This window comes from Ciona robusta, chromosome 9 (assembly GCF_009617815.1).
Source record: "Ciona robusta chromosome 9, ASM961781v2".
Lineage (NCBI taxonomy): Eukaryota > Metazoa > Chordata > Ascidiacea > Phlebobranchia > Cionidae > Ciona > Ciona robusta.
The window spans coordinates 5,811,721-5,831,897 of NC_143243.1; the positions used below are offsets into that span (position 1 = coordinate 5,811,721).

Sequence of the window (20,177 nt, forward strand, 5' to 3'; positions counted from 1 at the left end):
TATAAAACTATATCCTCACGACTCTTATAGACCATTGTTAATTGTTTAAAACACGATCAGGATATTTGGATATTATGAGATAAAGGTGTCCCATCTCCCCCCACTCTACTATATTATAACTACAGATTTAACAGGCACTTAGAATTTTAGGCGAAGACGGTTTTGTGCCTAGGCAACCAATAATTGCCCGACTTTTTCTTTCTACAGCTGGTACAACTAAGTTCGACGCTGCATTAGGTTACAGGCAACAAGCAGTAAGTTTAGTGAATTCGGCCTTTCTACAAGCCTTAAGATAAAAAGAGTGCGACAGAGTAGTTGAGTCTCTAGACTCTACAATAGTAGCAGTTACAAAACAAACACTTGTATAAATATTAAGTTAACACGAGACAATCTTATAAATTAGAGTTAATTCTCATGCAGTTATATGAAGAACAGGTTCTTATGTATTGATGAATATATATAGTTGTATATTAGCGTGTCGGTTCTAAATTATCATTTTCTGTTGTGTTTGTTTTTCGCGTTGGTTCAGGAGACGTCCTGTTACTATCATCGGGGTTCATTTTTTGTACAAGGCAAGTAATGTTGTTCTTTAATATTACCCCCAACTTGTCGAATAGGTCTGAGAATAAAATTGGGTTTACCAGACTGTTTATCGGGAACAGAACTGCGGCGGAGACTATAAATATCTCGTGTGCAAACTCTTGTGGGATAAAAAGCTGTACGTACGATATAATACAAATAGGCAGCCAGCACGCGAAGTTAGTTATTACTAGTTTCGTGACCCGACGTTGCATAGCTTGAACATGTTTGTTCGTATTTGTGGAACTGCGTACTTTGTCCACCGATCTGGACGCCTTGATGTAAATCATGTAGTACGCTATGGCCACGTAAATAAAAGCTACGAAGTTTATAGAAACGATCAGAGTAGGGTAGAACCAACCGTTATCGTTTGTGGGTATAAAAAAATGCGGAATGCAGAATATGTTCTCACTGTAAAATCCGTAAGGCCCCAAAAGCGGAAAACGTGGATGGTTCTTTGAAAGGTAATCTATATTGTTAAAGCCGGGTTGGAAAAGGTGCGTCGCATTTATCGATTCCGTGATAAGCTTTATGTTCTGGATCAATCTGTTCAAAGGTTCAAGTCTGACTCTTCCGGCAGTCTGAAGTTTCGTCTGCATCCAGTACCCTTCAACGAAAACGGTCGCTGCCATGACCGGAACCGCGGCCAACAAAATCGACAAGCACCAAATTACAAACATAATAGCAGCAACCCATCTTAGACGTAAGCTTCGTGATTCAATAGGGTAATACACAACGTATTGTCTCTGTGCAGCCATAACAACAATGGTAAACAGAGAAGCTTGTCCCGCCACTACAGACATGGATCCCAGGAAATTACAAGTAAATCCAGTTCTCCAAGCTAAATCAACTAAGCAATAATGCCCAGAAAACATGACAGCTTTCACAGAGAGAGCCAGAAAATAAATTGACATAAGCCCGTCGGCGACATTCAAGTTCAAAACTAGGAACCGATTGGATATAGAGACGGGGTTGCCAGCTTCGCCAGTGTACAGGCTACGTAAAGTATATATAAAGACTGATGCGTTACCAGTTAACCCGACAATACCCAGTAACCAAACCCAAATCTTTAATCCGATACTTGCAATCATCTCTGTTCTAGAAGAGTCCAACATCGTTTGATCAAATGAGGCAGGACACTCATCAGAGCCGTCTGGACAATCGTTTACTCCATCGAACATAAAATTATTAGGTACCGATGTATTGGGAAAACCATCACACTGAAAGAACTGGGAACAATTGCTTTCGTCTTTCCCATTGCCACAGTCGTCGAACCCGTTGCAGACCTATATAGAAAACGCAGCATGATTCAAACATTGTATAAATTAACGTTGAATGACTGGTAGTTTTAGAACAGTAAATAACTAATATGCATTAGCATATAGTTTAACTACACCGACACTAAAGGATATCCGATTATTTTACGTCTTACCTTTTTACGTTCAATACTGGTTGAGTTATCGCACAAGAAGCGACCGGTACAGTTAAGTTCCTCTTCAAAAATAGCTGGCAAGCAGGCAACCGATTTGCCGTCACATACATTTTTCGCTGAAAACGTCAACCCACCTCTTACAGTAGAGTTACTTGTCGCATTACAAGTGTACAACCGTGGTACAGCTAAAAAGTCTGACGTGTACGCATTAGCCACTGAGCAAAATGCCGGACGCACGGTGCAGTTTGATGTGCATTCGTCGGCTAAGTCGTGACATTCTACTTGTCCATCACACGTAAAGGCATTGATAGTTTTGTTTGTGTTGTGCCCGATACACCTTTTAAGAAAAAGAGTTACGATAACGCCGGTTCGCACACAGTATGAAGTTTTAATACAAAGTATCTGTTTTGACAAAAAGAAACTGACGGATACAGTCTGTTTAGTTCGTGACTTCCTTAAGCGTTCATACAAGGGACATTCTTTAAGAGAATTTTAAATACTTACTGTATTATGCCTGCACCTTTGGTTTTTCTGCAGTGTAATTCATCAGAGAAGTCCGCACAGTCCAACACACCGTCACAAACTTGGTGTAGAAAGATTGACTTTTGTTTGTCACATTTAAAAAGAGAACCCAATTCCAGCCGGTTGCACACGATAATCGCGTCTGTGACGTCACAAAGGCACTCATCTGAGAGGTCAGGGCAGTCGAAAATTCCGTCGCAAAGCTGTTTTTATAAGAAAATGAATTTCTTCTTACTCGACAGATGTGGCAAAAGTTTTGTCAACAAATACCCTCATATATTAAAACAGTGTATCTTACACACAACACCTTTTATGTACACTTTTGCCACGAATTTTACTTACTTGTATATTGCTTACGCTGGTATTTCCTGTTAAGCATTTATGACAGCGGTTTATTCCAATATTACCAACACAAATGTCAAGGTCGTCATTACACTGTGTTACGTTATCTGTTACGTGGTGCTGTGGAAGTACACAGGTCCTTCTATTTGTCCCAATAGGGCATTTAAAGCCAGCTAAATGACGAACTTCATCGCTTCCATCCAAACAGTCTTCGACAGAGTCACAGAAACTTTTTAACGCGATACATTGACCGCTGGTGCACTGAAACTGGTCGGGTGGACATAGAACGTTAGCTGTTACAGCACACACACCTGAAACATACGATGTATTTCTATTACCAACTCGTCAACGCAATTTCCTGTTTCAAAGCCGCTGTTACTTACCGATAAAATAAACCAGAAACACTGCCTTCGTCCGTCCTTGTATAAAGTTCATAGCAGGCCAAATTGTATTTATAAGCCCACGAAGTATAAAATCTACCAATAGCTGAAACAAACTAAAGAAACAATTCAACTTAACTTATCTTGGTAAACCATCCAGCCATTGCTAACACTATCTGACAAACGGCAGCAGGTTTTATCGCTTGCTTGGGTGACCACAGTCTTATATCCGGTTACAAACGCCCAGTAAAAACGAAAGGCTAGTTAATACGAGAAAGACCTGTTCCTTTTTGGTATACCGCGACACGATTCTATTGGTCCTGCATGCAAAGTTAAGCGACGACGTGAATCATACATTGCTCATATACATACAAACGCTGACGCAACTAAATGCGACATACGTCATGAGGGAATGACCAGTTCGAAATACCCGCTGTCTATTTTGATCTAATATAATCCTTGTTTTATGTCCACGAATAAAACCCGTTAAAGCATAACGCCAACTGGCAACTATAATTAACACAGCTATACTCGGAAGGTATAAATTATTTATTTATTTTATGTTCCTAATGTTGCACCTTCGTTCGATTATCGCAACAACTAATTAGAAAATAGTCCTAAAGCTACGTCTTCTATATTAAGCGAACAATTGCCATGAACTTGTTTATTGTTGTGGGGTCGAGAGAATGAAAAACATGGCGATCTTACCACATCATATTATGTGTAGTTCTACGTGAAGGCGGGCAATGTATATACACAAATGAACAACGCTTTTAAATAACAAGTTCCGCATTTTATAAACGCGATCTAAAAACACATTATCTGGGACGTCCTGCTGTTGAGATTTACACTTCCAATGTACTTTGCTTACTGCTGCCTGGCAACGCGACTAGAGAAGTACCAGGGGTCTTGAGTTCAATAAACTCAGATTGTTGCTTTCCACGACAGTGCTGACACATAATGCCACTGACCATTGTTTTACCTAGTGGCTTGATGCGCCTCCACAGTTTCTCAAAGACATTGGAATATAGTAGAGGATTCAGGACGCTATTGATAGGTAGTAGAACCACCGCTGTGACAATATACCCAGTGTCAGTTATCGTCACGATACGTGAAAAGTGCATGAACGACATTATACAGATTGGAACCCAACACGTAAAGTCTGTAGCTACCAGCTTGATGATCTTACTCTAAAAGTACAGTGTGTCAAATACAATTCAGTAATATGTTTAAAGTATTTTACCTGCATTTTTGCAGCGCGGTCTTTTTCCGTGCTCTTCGTTGGTTTGGTAGTGTTTGAGTGTTTATAAATGACTAAATATGAACCTGCTATAAACAGGAACAGCAGAAAGTTTACGGAAACAATGACGATAGCGAACTGCCAACCACTTGCATTTGATCTTACGAAGAACTTTGACAAGCATACGCTGCTGCGGGAGTAGTACCCATACAATCCCTGTATAGTATTATCTGGACTGTACATGTTTAAATAGGCGCGGACAGATGACCACGTAACACTGCCGTTGGCGTACATCACTAACGGTGTGGAGTTGCGTGTATACATGCCAACTTGATCTGTGAAGATTTTTGCTTGATTTAAGCGCACGACAGTCGAGTTAAAGAACTTGCTTGGTAGCCATGCACCTTCCGTTACGATTTCGGAAAAGTATGCACCGAGAGGCAAGACGGCAAGAGTAACTGCAACGGCCCACGCAATAATAACTGCAATTAATACTTGTACTAGGCTGATGTTCCTTGACCGCCATGGAAATAAAATGGTGTATAATCTCATCGCGGTCAAAACCGATAAAATAAAAAGGGAAGCCTCGCTGGACGTGACTGAGAGAGCCCCAAGATAGGCACACGTCGTCCCAGTACGCCATCCCTCGTCTTCAAAGCAGTATTTACCGGAAAATGACACTGAATACCCAGCAACAACGGCAAGATAGACACCCATTAAAAAATCGGACAAAGCCAGGTTAAATATGAGAAAATAGTTCCCCTTCGCGATCGCCGAACAGGTTTTAAGCTTTTCATATTTCAAGCAGGTTTTGCATATCACGTATGCGTTGCCGGAAAGTGCGATTATTGCCATAATCCAAAGCCACGCTCGCAGAAATCCATTGCTGATCATTTCATTTCTGGATGATATTATGCTATTTTTCAGAGCTGGAGGGCATTCGTCACTTCCGTCATCACAGTCGCTAAAATCATCGAAACGGAACCACGTAGGAACTGACGTAGGGCGCTGACCGGTTGTGCAATAGAATCGGTCTTTGCAGTTTAACTCATCTGACCCATCGTCACAGTTTCTGTATCCGTTACAAACAAGACTTCGGTCAATGCTCACGAACCTGAAACCAAAAACCGAAAAAACAATTTTACCAACTACAAACTATTAGGCTTCGGTTTGTGTGTGACGTTTGATTAAATATTCAAAAGGTTTAAGTTATTTTAAAAACTCACCTGCCGCTTTTGCATTTAAACCGGCCGGGGCATTGCGATTCTTCGAATTCCACCCTTGGTTCACACCTCGACCAAAAACCATTGCATATTTCGTTTGTCGCAATCCTTATTCCGTTACTACAGTTATATTCCAGCATCGTAGATTGCAGAAAAGTTTTTCGAAACTCACAGAACGCCTGTTCCGTCTCACAAACTCCCCCGCACTCGTCACTAAGATCATAGCATTCAGGTATTCCGTCGCATTTAAATGCAGTCAGCTTGCTTCTATTTACTCTATCCCCCGGGCACGTTATAACTTCGGATGAAGCAAGTTTTCGGCAATATCTCTCGTCTCTACCATCTGGACACTCCAACTTTCCATTGCAAACGTCGGTAATTCTGATCGAAGCATTCTGCCGTTCATCACACTTAAAAGTTCCTCGTCTGCATCCCTGTCGTCCTCCCACGCAAACTTGGGAACAAATATCCGCAGTCGTATTGGCCTCAATAGTTTTTTCACACAAGCATTCGTCCGAAAGGTCGAAACAGTCGAACACTCCGTCGCAAACCTGTGTTTATATAATTCATAGTGCTAGGTATGAATGAATGTAATTTATTTATACCCTATGGTGGGCAGCTAATAACAGTTTTTTTTCTATATCCTACCTGACGATTTGAAATAATTGCTCTGCCGTCGAAGCATTTAAAGCACGTATTCTCATTCCTAGAGTTAGTACAGGAGTCCGCTTCATCGGAGCAATCTACGGTACTATCATTGACATAACGCTGGGGCAATACACAAGTATCACTGCTGTTTCCAAAGATGCATTTTAATCCTGGTTTCGCTCTTATCTCATCTGAACGGTCGCCGCAGTTGTCTTTTCGATCACAGGCAAGATCAAACCGAATGCATTTCCCGTTGTTGCACTGCATAAATGGTGTAAAACCAAATAATTGACGCAATATTGTACTAGAACACAGAACCCTAAAACTTTATTAGTTTTTCCAATTTACGATATAACTCACACCTACTTGAAAGTAGCTTGGCGCACAAGTTCCATTTGCCAAACAAACCGGTTGCCACGACCAGCACCTTTCATAAGGTAACATGCAGCCCTTTTCGTCGCTTCTGTCACTGCAGTCTTTTCGACGATTACAGACTTGATTGGTAGGAACGCATTCCAAACCATTCTCACATTTAAACATGCCATATGGACATGTAAAATTTAATTGAGGTGAAGGAGTCTGGCCATTAACTGTAAATAAAGTTGTGTAATGTAAATAAAAACTGTGTGTATGGCTATACCAAAACATCTGCTATAACAACCAGTGTACTTTATAGCCCTATACCGTTTTAAAATTTTAGAAAAATACTAACCTTTAAAAACGATGGTCAAAATACAGCAATTAATCAAAAAACAAAGAATCCGTTTCATCCTGCTTTATCTAAACTATAAATTAGTAAGTACTCATATTCACAAACGGCTCGCCTTATAAAAACAAAAATACGTCAGCCAAGCAACGTTAAAGAAACATATTCACAACATTATTTTGTTTAAATCCCAAATTATACTCTCCAGACAGCGTGAATATAATACATAGTTTATGTTTAGCTGGCTCACTATGCTTAAGGGAACTTCAGCTGATCGCCAACGTACGCTCTATACCTCGTTCGTCAAGCAGTTACATAATTTCAAGTTACACTTATTCTGCGATATATAGGTAGACTGTAGTTATATATACCTTATGCTCCCTACAGTACGAGTGTTCATACAATGTTCTACCATCATACAATTGTGAGTCAGCGAAGCGATCGTCAACGGACTGTATCCGATTTAACCTGTTGCATCATGCAAATTTTATACTAAAACTTACACAAAACTCTATGAAGACTTGTTATAAACATAGTTTTGTCTTTATGTGCGTATAGCATTAATGTATATTTCCTATAGTTAAAACGTTTTGTGGTAAGTATGGTCACTACCGATTGATTAAACCAAGTATAAATGAGCCAAGAGAAAATCTGTTGTCCTAACTTTCTAGTTTGTATTAATTACTATAAAGCGTCTGTGGAGACGTGACATGATTTATTCTGTAAACGGAAACTTGGAAGAACCGCGTAGCAATTATGTCGACACAGTGCTCGTCGTACGTCAGAGTGTGTCTGAGTTTTTGTCTGTAGGTAACAGGCACAGTTAGGGCAAAACGTTGTGAGTAAAAATGTAGAAATAATTTGGTCTTATAATTAGGTAGTATAAAGATTCGAAATTTAGGTGATTGACATTAAAAAATTAAGCTTGTTTTGAGGGCTACAACACTAACTTGTGATGCGAAATGCATCTTGGTTGTTGGACAGTGGTTTTCTTTGCGTTGGTCTATAATGGTAAGTTTATACTGAAGTGATTTTCTTTTGTGGATTTTTACTATTGAAATGCAGTGACTGTAAACACAATATATTAAGGTGGGACAAAATGGGACTTGTTTTCATTCTATTGTGTCGTCCCATTTGGTAGTAAACAAAGAACATTAAAAAAATTCTATAACAGCGAAACTTTAAAAGAGCGTTTAAAATACAATCGGGATATTTGGATATTGTGTGCTAAGATGTGCCATTCAGCCCACATTACTATATTTGTAATTTACACTAAAATAGAAATTTATCTATGTAGTGCTTGGCCAAAACCATAGAACGGTTCTGACGGTTCAGTCCATACTAAATACAAACAACACATCTTGTGGAAACGGATCGTTTAGCTGTGCCAATGGAAACTGTATACACGCCAGATTTGTTTGTGACCACCATAATGATTGTGGAGACAAAAGCGACGAAAGAGGATGTCGGATACGTTTAAATACATGTTGGCCATGGCAAAGTAAATGCAACAGTAATAGAACTTGCTCGAGGGGTTATTTTCAGGTTGGTACGTATTTTTTAAACAATTATGAAGTATAGGATGGTTTAGGTGGGATGTGTTTTCCTTTTTAACTGTCGTCCAACATTTCGGTAATAAACATAAAATATTTAAATAATTATGTTAGCGCAGCTCTGCGACTCTAAAGACGTTGTTAATTGTTCAAAACACGATCATAAAATATTGGATTTAGCTGCTATCTTAACCCACAGTACTATACATACATGGCCTGTTTATATGGTAGGCTGTTGTATATATGCTCGTATACTACTGAATGGGCTGTAGTACTTTTGTTTTGCAAACTGTATACAATTTAGCCCTTTCAGCCAATGTTTCATTCATTCAGTGTAGAAACGGGAAGTGTATTGCATTCGGTTTGGCGTGTAACCGGAAAGATAATTGCGGAGATGAATCGGACGAGATTCGTGCACGACCTGGTCTAAAATGCAGCTTTGGTAAAAGGGACGAGTTGTGTGTATTACCGCAAATGTATGTTGATGATGGTGTGACACATTGCGATGATAGAGTTGACATATGCTTGAACGCCAGAAACCAATCAACCTGTTTTACTTGCATGGACAAAATGCTCATTATCTCCAACAGACAAGTACGGACTATCCTATAATATCCTTTGAGTAATGTTTATATAAGACATGATATCCTAGTTCGGTAATTATAATCATTGTCTGTTGGTTTTAATTTTGATTGTTAATTTTTATAATTGCTGCATAAAAAACATTTCTTATAGGTGTGTGACGGCGTGTTCGATTGCTTCGACTTATCTGACGAATGTCTTTGCGAAATGCCCCAAATACCGGACGTATGTGACAACATATGCACCAGGCGTAAGGGTCGTTGCAAACGGGGGACATTTCAATGCGGTGATGCATTAAATGTTACTGTAAGCTTTAAAAAAGTTTGTGACAGGAGAATTGACTGCCCCAATGGTCGCGACGAACAGTATTGCCGAATGGGGACACATCAGACCCGAGTAGTATAGCATGTCCAGCGGACCCAAAGAATATGACAATAAAAACAGCGAATCTATGCGACGGCAAACCAGAACGTTACGACCTCAGTGACGAATGTGGGGGTGTTTGCAGCACCGAGCAGGCGTTTTGCAAATTCCAAAATATCTTTCTAAATCAGTCTGATTCGCTCGTGTACAGATGCGGAAATGGATACCCACTCACAACACAGGATATTTGCGATGGAACATGGTCCAAATGTCAACCTAGAGTCGAACACGAGGAGTCTCAATGCGACGGACGACATTTCTGTGGTGGTAGGAACATTAACTCATCTAGATTGATAAGTTATGACAAGGCGTTGGTCTGTGACGGATACCGAGACTGTGCAGATGGCTCTGATGAATGGTATTGCCCTCAACGATTCAACTGCACTTCTAGTATAAAGCCAAGTTCAGTTCCACGAACTTTTACCTTCGACGACTTCAACGATTGTGTCGATGGTAGCGATGAATGTCCTCCATATCTCGACTGGAACTGGTTATCTTCCCGTAACGAAATGATCAGCGTTATTTTCTTCAGAGTATGGGTCTGGATTATGGCAGTTATGGCTCTGTTGGGTAATGGATACGTCATCGCGAAAACATGCCAGCGCGCTAAAAAGCTTTTGAAAGCATCAGCCGTTGCTAAAGCAAACCACTTTCTTGTCTTCAACCTAGCTGTTTCCGATTTCCTAATGGGAGTGTACCTGATATGCATAGCTATTTACAGCGCGGTGTTCTCTGGTCGATACTGCTATGAGGATGAGAAATGGCGAACCGGATCTTCCTGTCAGTTCCTAGGTGGGCTCTCCGTGGTTGCTAGCGAGGCGTCAGTTCTTATATTAGCTGTTATGACGTGCGTGAGACTGTACTCCGTTTTTATGCCTTTTCGATCAAGAAACTTGAAGTTTTGGACCGTAAGTATATGCGTTATGATTGTATGGGGTCTATCAGTTTGTCTTGCAGTTCTCCCCATGTATGCTCTCACTGTGATAGACGGGGCATGGCTACCAAGCAAGTTTTTCAATTCGACCATCGTTCCAATAAAAAGTGCTCAGAATTTTATGGATCGGATGGAAGTGTACGTTTTAAACTACTCAGAAAATGCGACACGTTCCAATGGAACTGTACAATGGTCTACCATCCAAACCTTCCTAAACGTCCACAGTCCAAAAAATAGAATCATGGGCTTGTATGGCTATTATTCGTCGAGCAGTGTTTGCATATCCAGACTGTTCGTGACTCCTTTGCAACAAGGTTGGAGAATTTCCATCACAATAGTTTCAATAAACTTTTTCGTGTTCGTCTTTATTGCATTGGCGTATCTGGCAATATACAAAAGAGCAAAACAACAGCCTCGCAAGAACGACACCGACCGGTCTGTTAAAATGCAGGTACCAAAATTAATCCTATTTATAACTTGTTGTAACTTTTATAACCCACATATAATTCTCTCTGCAGAGCAAGATATTCCGGCTAGTAACCACAGATTTTTTCTGCTGGGTGCCTATCTGCATCATGGCGTTCATTCATTTCGCACAAGTTGCAAATCTTGACGGTACAGCGTACGTTATAGTCGCAGTTGTTCTTATGCCAATCAACAGTGTTTTAAATCCCTTGTTGTATTCCAACGCTCTTGACAATCTGCTAAAAGAGACGTTATTGGCTTGGAGAGCATCAAGACAGAAAGCTGCCTTGCTTCAAGGTGAAATGTTTCAACGTTTTAAACTTCAGGAGTCTGCCGGGACATCTGACAAGGCAGAATCGGACAATCAACCTGAATCAATTCACGCCACCCCTGTGAGAACTGCTGACTCAAAATTATAGGCACATATTACCAGATTAAAGCTGCAGTTTTTAAAGGCTATTTTTGTTATAAAAACTCTTTTTTTACTTTTACGGTATACAGTACTGCGGGGTAGGATGAGATACCTAATTAAATCCCATGTTTCCGGATCGTATTTTAAACAAATATTAATGTTGTTTAGACATGCGTGATACGGTTATATCAATCTGTAACATTTTATATATTTACTACCAAATGGTAACAGAAGAGAATAAAAATATAACCCATCTTACCCCACCATATTGAAGATAACAGCAACATAAAGTAACAAAATAACGTAGACGAATGGTAATGTCACCCGAATATAAATATATTTCTTATTTTTGTGGTTTTAACATATCGTGTTAAAAAACTATTTTCATATAAAGACGACCATTCCGATATTTTGTTCGAGATTTCAATCGTTAAGACCTTTACATCTGGCGTGTAGTTTTCAGTCATACTGCAGCTTAAAGCAAAAAGTGCCACGTGGAAACTACAAACTATTATTTGATTGGTTCATTGATTTGATTACACTTTAATCGACTCGTTGTGTGATAAGCAGTTTTATTCAGCGTTCATTTGTTTTATTCGTTAAGTGAGTTTGAATGGCCAGTTTTCTTGCAAATCCTGGCATTGCAGTATGTGAACGTACAATGACAGATAAAGTTATGGCACAGGATGTGAATCAAAGGTAGGATCATGCAATAGTTAAACTGTATAATATAGATTTAGGTTCAGATAAAGATTTCCAGCAAAAAAAGCTGGGGAAGATGGGACACCTTTAAACATATAATATCCAAGTATCCTGATGATGTTTTAAACAATTAACAGCGGTCTGTGGGAGTTGTGAACATACGGTTTATAATTATTTTAATGATCTTTGTTTACTTGGACGAGAAAATAGAATATAAATGTGTCCCGTCTTTCCCTATACTACTTCTATTAAAAGCCATTACAATGACCCTTTTAGTGGGTGTGTAAATGATCTGTCTATCTATTTAATTACAAAAATTATAAAACAAATTTTTGAATATGATTAGTCAAATTAAATAAATTTTAAATAATAAAACACTTTGTGTTCGGTGTATTGTCTCTCTTAAGATATCGGCTTCGTGTACTATAGTCCTATATATATGCCCACAGCTATATATAATAAGTTCCTATAACCGTTGCTGCAGGTGTATTGTACTGTGGTAAAACGTCGTACCGTTATTTTTTGTTCTGCAATTATTGTTACATAAGCAACATCCGCAACTTAAACCTTATACACACACGAAGGCAACTTCAACCATATATACGTATATACAAAAGTTTGCTGTCATTTTACTAACCATTTCTATCAATTATAAGATTACGTTGTATAATTCATTTCGGGTTAACATGTTCGCGATAGTTAGTGGCTTGTAGTGTGTTCACTAATATTATATCATCCTATATATGTTTGTTGATATACAGCGTTGGTAAAGTATCTTTCTCTTGAGTTTTATTGCCGCATTTTTGTACAGAGCCGGTCTGTTTACGCTTTTCATTACAGCCGGATAGCTAGAGGCGTTTACATTTATAACCGCACAAATCCTCACTTAATTTTGCTATTGGACAGCTTCTATAAATCCTGCTAAATGGCAACGGTGAGACCGTAACCTATTACGTATGTGCCGCTTTAAAACCGAGTGAATCACGCCAAAGAAACGTATTATCTATGCGGCAATAGAGCCTGTGGCGCTCAAGGCAATAAACGTACACATTTTTGTGTTTTAATTTTGTCTTGGGGTTTCCAATATAGTTGTTGCATCACACATGCATATGTAGCAAACGAAAATGACGCTGTTTATACGAAACGTGTTTTTAAATACTATCGTGGCAATATACACCTCTATTGCTGAAAACGTTTAACTTTATTTTCCGTTAATGTAAAACTGTTTGTGTGTCCAGCATCACAGAATGCTCACCTCCCCGAAATTATTAATTGAAAAGATTTATTTAATTCGACACACGAGCGTCAATCTGCCGCCAGTTATCTCATTATGCGTGTTCCGTGTCATAAACAATATATCTATCCGTGAGAGGTTTGGTATTTCATACGCGCCATTTGGAAAGTTCAAGTTGGTGTGTAGTCATCTTACACGACGTCACAGGCCAATCACAGACGCTTGTACGTGCGAAGAAAAAAGGCCACACCGCGGGACACACCCGCCGCTACATAAACCTGCTCTGTCTCAGCCTTTTTGTAAAAACACAGTTGCAGGAATTAGCATGGCTTAGTAGAAAGTACTCGTTTAATTTATTTTTTACTAAGACTGTCTTTGGTAGGTTGAGCAGACGAATAGGAACTGTTTGCAATTTAAAATGCATAAAGTGTAAAAATGCATGCAGAAAAACTCCCTTTCCCGCCCGATAATGAGTGAGAAAAGTCTGGCGAAACGTGTCCTTTTCGGTATGAGTTGTCTTTTTTACGACCTGAAAATTGCAGAGTCTGCAATTAAATCGGCGCCCGCACCTTTCTTGGTGCAATTTCGCAAATTGTCTAAACTTTATAACTTCAAACATAGATAGTCAGATAGAAGCGAAATTGCCGCAGAAGTTAGACTTACTTGCCCAAAGCTACGAATCTGTTTGAATTGCGTAACACAAGTATCGGAAGTGAGCGAAGTATATCAGATACTGCAGTGATGTGCAGAGAAGGCGACAGAATTAGGGAGCAAAGACATCGAGTGTATGTGTATATTTACAAACATAAATATTGCATAGGGAGGTAAATGTATTCAGAAAAATTAGAGCAAGTCGGAATGTTAAACGGAATATTATTTTATGGTAGTGCAGCAGACAGTAAAACCGTAAAATATATCACTTAGCGTTAGTAATATTATTACATTATACTTTTACAGACCAACTGTCTATCATAAAACTTTGCCCTTTATTCATTAACACCCAATCGAAAGTCATGGCATCCAAGCAGGGACGATCCAGCTACAGGAACACATTCGGAAGCCAAACAGCTTATTCAACTGCTGGTTCCAAGGGTTATTCCAAAAGCTTTGTAATGGAAGAACCAATCGCAGCAAAGCGAGTGTCTTATTCTTATTCTGCATCTTCCAGCGGCGGAGGTAAGTAGATGTGATAGTTTCAAACATTGGTCAATATTTGTATTAATATTTTTGTTGTCTTTCCGTAGGTGCTACTGGGGCCAACTTAGACCTCGGCGGTTTGAAACTGAATGAAAAAGAGACCCTAAACGGCATCAACAACCGGTTTGCTTCTTACATTGAGAAAGGTATGTGACTATCATCCTGCACCTCTCGCTATTATCGTGGCAACGTTGTAATATTTTCAAGAATATTTTAAATCAAATAAACATACGCATGCACCGAAATCTTTAGCCTTTTACGAAGGTTTAAGTATTAAAATATATTCTTGTAATGTAGGCTTTATGCCTAACGAGTGTGTATATTATGTAGAACTTCTGTTTTAAAATAAACTTTTTCAGTCCGTTACTTGGAGGAACAGAATTCAAAACTTGAGAAGAGAATCCGAGAGGCAAGCGCCCGAAAGACGGTTGATCTTGGAGAAGATAAACTTCAAAAACTGAGGCGTTTGAGAGCTCAAGTTGATGAAGCTACACTTGCAAAGGTTCGCTCCGAAATTGCTCGAGACAACTTAAGAGGGGAAGCGTCTGAGATCAAATGGAAGTAAGTATATTTTTTTTCATTGTGTATTAATTGTTTGCCTATATATCGGAATCGTTGTTTGTGGGCGCTAAACTGACATTAGATATGCACACGTCATTATACATTCTGATTAAATGTACTGATGTTCTTGCCAATTCTGCCTAGAAACCGGTAAGTGAATCACGCTACGAAAACACATGATTCACACTGCGAAAATGATCGTATCAGGTTTATGTAATGTATCCTATGTGATACTGCGAGAGATGACGCGTTTGAAGGTGAAGCGGGTTTGCCACCTTATTACCGAGCAAATAGCAATCCTTTACACTTCGGAGCCGTCGTAATTTCTACTGCAGCGTTAGTCAAGACGGCTACGTCTTGCCCCGGGGCTGCTGAGACAGAGATGAGAACAGATAAAAGTTCTCATATAACTCGTAAGACCACACGCTTAAGATTTGTGAACACGTAGACATTTATTACCGGTGCTGTATGTGACGACTTCAACCTTATGCTTTTTTATTACATATAATCACCAATAAAGGTTAATAAGGTATGTGGTCTATATAAAATTCCCTTTGCAATAAACACGAACACGCATGTATAGAAAGTGTTTTCGCATATAACTTTTACAGATGTTAAAAATCGGGCACTTTTTAAAATCCAAACATTCAACAGATTGGAGCATGAAGGCCGACTTCGTTCTGAACTTGATGACGAATTGGGAAGACTTCGTAAGGATGTTGATGACGCAACAATGGTGCGCGTTGATCTGGAACGAAAGATCGAAACCCTCAGAGAAGAACTTGAATATGGAAAGAAACTTCACGCAGAGGCAAGCTTTGTTTGTTATTAAAGTTTTGCGTTTTTTTGCCAGACGGAATGTCTCCTGGCTTTCAAATCTGCATTTGTTTTTTATATAAGTAAGGTTATTACTGGATTTTTATAATATTTTCGGTTTACCAGCCTCGCCTTTCAAATAACATATTTTTCGAAATCTTTTATTTATGGAGTGTTTTAACGATTGTCGTTTTTTCATAGTATACTGAAGTCACTTCAGTATACTATTGTTTTGTATCATTTTTAAAAAGATAACAAGAAAAATTATGATATGTTATGGTTAAACTATACATGCAAACAATATTATGAAAAACGTGCAAAACATTAAAATGAACCTTCGTTTAATAGGAGATTGATGACTTGAAAGCACAAGTTAGAGATCAAGGAGTCAACGTGGAAGTTGACGGGATTGCTCCGGATGTTGCCGAGCTTCTCCGACAGATCCGTGCTCAATACGAATCCATTGTCCTCAAGAATAAAGATGAGGCAGAGCAATGGTACAAGAACAAGGTGATTTTGCAGCAGTCTAAACTGTGTTTAGATTGCGGTATCGCCGGATATATTTCTTTAATGCCTCCGGCACCGGCCTTATCTTAGACATGAGGCCTACCAATATGTATCCATATATACTCACCGAATTTCCCCAATCGCGAAGTTAAATTCCCTCATTCATTAATTAACGTATAAAATGTAACATAAGAATTTCGATTTTATTTTAAGTTTGAGGACTTGGAAGAAAGGGCGAAGGTTAACGTTGAAGACATGGAGAAGGTTCGTGCTGACATCAACGATTACAGAAAACAAGTCACTCAGCTCGAAATGGAGCTTGAGTCGCTCAGAGGAACGGTAAGCTAATTATTATGAATTGTAGAATGCGGTTGTGCATGTGTTGTAGAATTTCGTTGTACAAATGTGTTATGTACTTTCGACGACACAAACGTGGGCCGTTTGGTAATATGTCGTTCTGTAATCTTCAACTTTATGCTCGGTATAGCAAAGAGTCGTGACACTATGCTCATGTTAAAAAACCGTAACCGACATTTTTTTAAAACCAAGGTTTTGCCAACGGCCTAAAATGTGTAACCGCAGCATCTCTATGTCCGTTGTATAGTATTAGACATCTAGACCACGTTGATCTAGACTGGCGCTATGACCACAAACTGTTTTCACTCCTCGGACTAAATTGTAATCTTATTAAAAGACGTACAGGCCAGTAGCTGTATAAGCTGATTTAAATGTGAAATGGCTCCTCCCGCTGCATAGGTTAAACCGATTCAGTGTGACGCACTTTAAAACTTTATTTTTTTTACCGTTTTCTGCGCAAAAACTTCTCGTCCTGCTATTTTCATCGCCGATAACGTAATTTTCAAGTACGTGACGACATGTGCTTAGATAAGACCATATATGGTTCGACTGAGCCCGGTATATGCGTCAAGTTGTAAACATACCGTGGTATGACGCCAGTCTACGTAGCCTCGGGTAAGATTTGCCGCGTTCGTTTTCGTCGAAGGAAATTAAGTATATGTTGAAATCTGTCATCAGCTGTGTTTTGTATGTTGATACGGATTGGTAAAGAGCAATTTGACGACGTTCGTTAAATCGTAAATCTATGTACGTGATTGTTTTGTATGTTTGTACCAGTATTCTATATTATTTCTAAAGTGCTGTTTTCATTTTATCTGTATGTATGAATACATTTAAAAATCATTTAGCCGTTTACGGTTTCGTAAAAATTGAAATACTAAAAGTTTACCCACCTACAGCTTGCACCACTTAAATCTTTAGATAAATTCTAAATTTCTTAATTAAATAACCTATATAAGCATAATTTTATTCATCACAGAACGACTACCTCGAACGAAATTTGGCCGACGTGGAAAAACGCTACGAGGTTGAAGCAGCTCGTTACCAGAGCAGGGTAGCTCAACTTGGATCAGAGTTCGATCATGCACAAGGGGAAATGAAACGACACTTGGCTGAATACAAACGATTAATGAGCGTCAAGATTTCTCTGGAGAAAGAGATTTTGACATACAGACGCTTGCTGGAAGGCGAAGAGAAGAGGTAATTTTTATATGAATAATCCGATGACACTTAAGCTTAATGTAGAAATTTAAACGCTATGTAGCAATTACTCGTTGCTCTTTTATTTACTCGGCAATTGGCTTTGCAGCAATTCAAAAACGCGACCTAATTTCCGCATATGTACTGTACGACTTGTTTGTATGTAGGTTACAATAAAAGGGAAAGAGCATGTACAATATTTGTCTGTGGGTCACCAGTACAGAGTGGCTCAAATGAAATCAATTAGCCAAACTGTCCCGTATTGAGAAGCACTGTAAAAATTTCTCTGTAACTTTCTCTGTAAAAATTTCTTGCTTATTATTTCTGACTTTTAATAATGTAGCCTACTCGCCACTTTCGTTTTATCAAGTTTGAAACAAGTTCTTTATATAAGGAGTAAATAAAATAGGAATATTTTTTTACTGAATATGGCGTAACTGTTTTTGCAGAGTTTCTTCGAGCAGTTCTAGCAGCGATGACGACGACGAAGCATACCAGACCAAAACAACGAAAAAAGTTATAGTAAAAACCATAGAGACCAGGTATATTTAGATTTCATGTAAGAATTAATGCCTCTTAAACGCATCAACGAGTGCTGAACGTTTATCGTAAATGCAAATCTTAAAACCACTGGATCTGTGCATATTACTGTGGGATAAGATGCAACACTTTTAGCACCTAATATCCAAATATCCTGATCGTGTTTTAAACAAATAACAAGGGTTTATAGGAGTCGTAGGAATCTTATAACTATTTGAACGTTTTTTAATTTTTTCCTACCGTATGGGACAAGAAAATAGAACAAAAAAGTTGTCCCATCTTTCCCCACCCTACTATATTCAACGTAAAGTGTTTTTAAAATATATAAATCTTAATTATTTAAATTGACATTTAAAACCACCATAGCCTACAAGAAAATAATCGAATAATATACATTACTTGTAGAGATGGAAAGATTGTATCTTCTTCCATTTCGGAGAAACAACTTTTGGAAGACAAATCTGATTCGTCCAGCTCATCCTCATCCAGTGACGAAGAGTAAAATAAGAAACGGTGTTGATAGAAACCGCAAGCGGTACAACTTTGCGACTAATTACTGCCGTAGTATTTGTAGATCCTGTATTCTTGTAGCGATTTAATTGTAACCACATAACTATATATATTATTAGGGGCCGAATAGAGCAAAGCTGCTTAGGTTTAGGTGCAACAAAACAAGCTTAACACGATTCTTGCGCTTTTCTGTCTTACCTAACACGGCTGTCGCGACTTTTACTGACGTTCGTTCCAACAAATTGTTGTACAGTTTTATTCATAACCCATTGTACAGTGCTCATTGCATTCCTACAAGACATAATTCTACGAAACTATTCCATCCCTGTTGCAACAGTTTCTTGCATGTAACTCGATAACAATTTGTACAAATTGTACAGATATTACTACAGCACGCCAGTGAGATTAACAGTAGTAGGCAAATCATGTACTTTTAATCAACAATTGTAGAGGATTATGCATCCTATTTGAGACCGCTGTTATCTATAACTCTCTTTTTCAAGGCGTTATGAAAGTTTCACATGTCTACTTCGACTAAGAGATTGTATATTTGTATAATGTGCATATACCAATTGTAAATAAATACGACAAGAGGTGAAAAAACAAGCAGTCGTAACTTTATTTTATTAAAACGGCTGCGAAGGTGTTTCAAGACAGTTTTAAGGTAGTTTGTGTTTTTCTATTATTTGTCCCATATTTTCCCCATGTTGTGTACATACTTTGTCTATGTTTTAAGCTTGTTTTGTGCATCATTTGCCCATATTTTCTGCCCATAATTGATCTCTATTTTATCAATCTTTTCTCCATGTTTTAAACATAAGTTACATTTTTACACCACCTACCCCCTGAAACCAAGTAAAATCATTATATCTGTTCACCCCCCACACCTGAAGTAAAATCATTACATTTCTACGCCACCAACCCCCTGAAACCAAGTAAAACCAATATATCTGATCACCACCCACCAACTTGAAGTAAAATTATTACATTTCTACACCAACTATCCCCAATAACGGACCAAAATTATTACATTACTATATCACCCACCCCCTGAAACCAAGTAAAACCATTATATCTGTTCACCACTCAACCCCTTGAAATAAATTACATTT

The 20,177-nt window shown here is 38.6% G+C and overlaps 4 protein-coding genes across 4 annotated transcripts; 2 read left to right on the plus strand and 2 right to left on the minus strand.

The window, feature by feature from the left end:
• Window positions 1-233: 233 nt before the first annotated feature.
• On the minus strand, window positions 234-3,799 carry LOC149731616 (uncharacterized). Its single transcript, XM_089885013.1, has 5 exons — window positions 3,259-3,799; window positions 2,876-3,186; window positions 2,516-2,736; window positions 2,012-2,348; window positions 234-1,865 (listed from the first exon to the last, which is right to left on the minus strand). Exons 1-5 carry the CDS (start codon window positions 3,308-3,310, stop codon window positions 471-473), a joined length of 2,316 nt encoding a protein of 771 aa, XP_089741139.1. The 5' UTR covers window positions 3,311-3,799; the 3' UTR covers window positions 234-470.
• Window positions 3,800-3,904: 105 nt separating this feature from the next.
• On the minus strand, window positions 3,905-7,871 carry LOC149731617 (uncharacterized). The gene is made up of 6 exons (XM_089885012.1): window positions 7,079-7,871; window positions 6,733-6,956; window positions 6,367-6,627; window positions 5,722-6,269; window positions 4,499-5,609; window positions 3,905-4,445 (listed from the first exon to the last, which is right to left on the minus strand). The coding sequence occupies exons 1-6, from the start codon at window positions 7,134-7,136 to the stop codon at window positions 4,101-4,103; spliced, it is 2,547 nt and encodes an 848-aa protein (XP_089741138.1). The 5' UTR covers window positions 7,137-7,871; the 3' UTR covers window positions 3,905-4,100.
• A 21-nt stretch (window positions 7,872-7,892) lies between these two features.
• On the plus strand, window positions 7,893-11,787 carry LOC149731618 (uncharacterized). The gene is given in 6 exon segments (XM_089885019.1): window positions 7,893-8,083; window positions 8,370-8,617; window positions 8,959-9,219; window positions 9,361-9,607; window positions 9,610-11,015; window positions 11,083-11,787. Coding segments are annotated over 6 exon segments (2,577 nt in total). The 5' UTR covers window positions 7,893-8,034; the 3' UTR covers window positions 11,449-11,787.
• Window positions 11,788-14,307: 2,520 nt separating this feature from the next.
• LOC149731619 (glial fibrillary acidic protein-like) lies at window positions 14,308-19,671 on the plus strand. The gene is made up of 9 exons (XM_089885017.1): window positions 14,308-14,553; window positions 14,622-14,720; window positions 14,934-15,135; window positions 15,790-15,946; window positions 16,300-16,461; window positions 16,672-16,797; window positions 17,795-18,015; window positions 18,465-18,557; window positions 18,961-19,671. Exons 1-9 carry the CDS (start codon window positions 14,391-14,393, stop codon window positions 19,055-19,057), a joined length of 1,320 nt encoding a protein of 439 aa, XP_089741143.1. The 5' UTR covers window positions 14,308-14,390; the 3' UTR covers window positions 19,058-19,671.
• The last annotated feature ends 506 nt before the right edge of the window (window positions 19,672-20,177 follow it).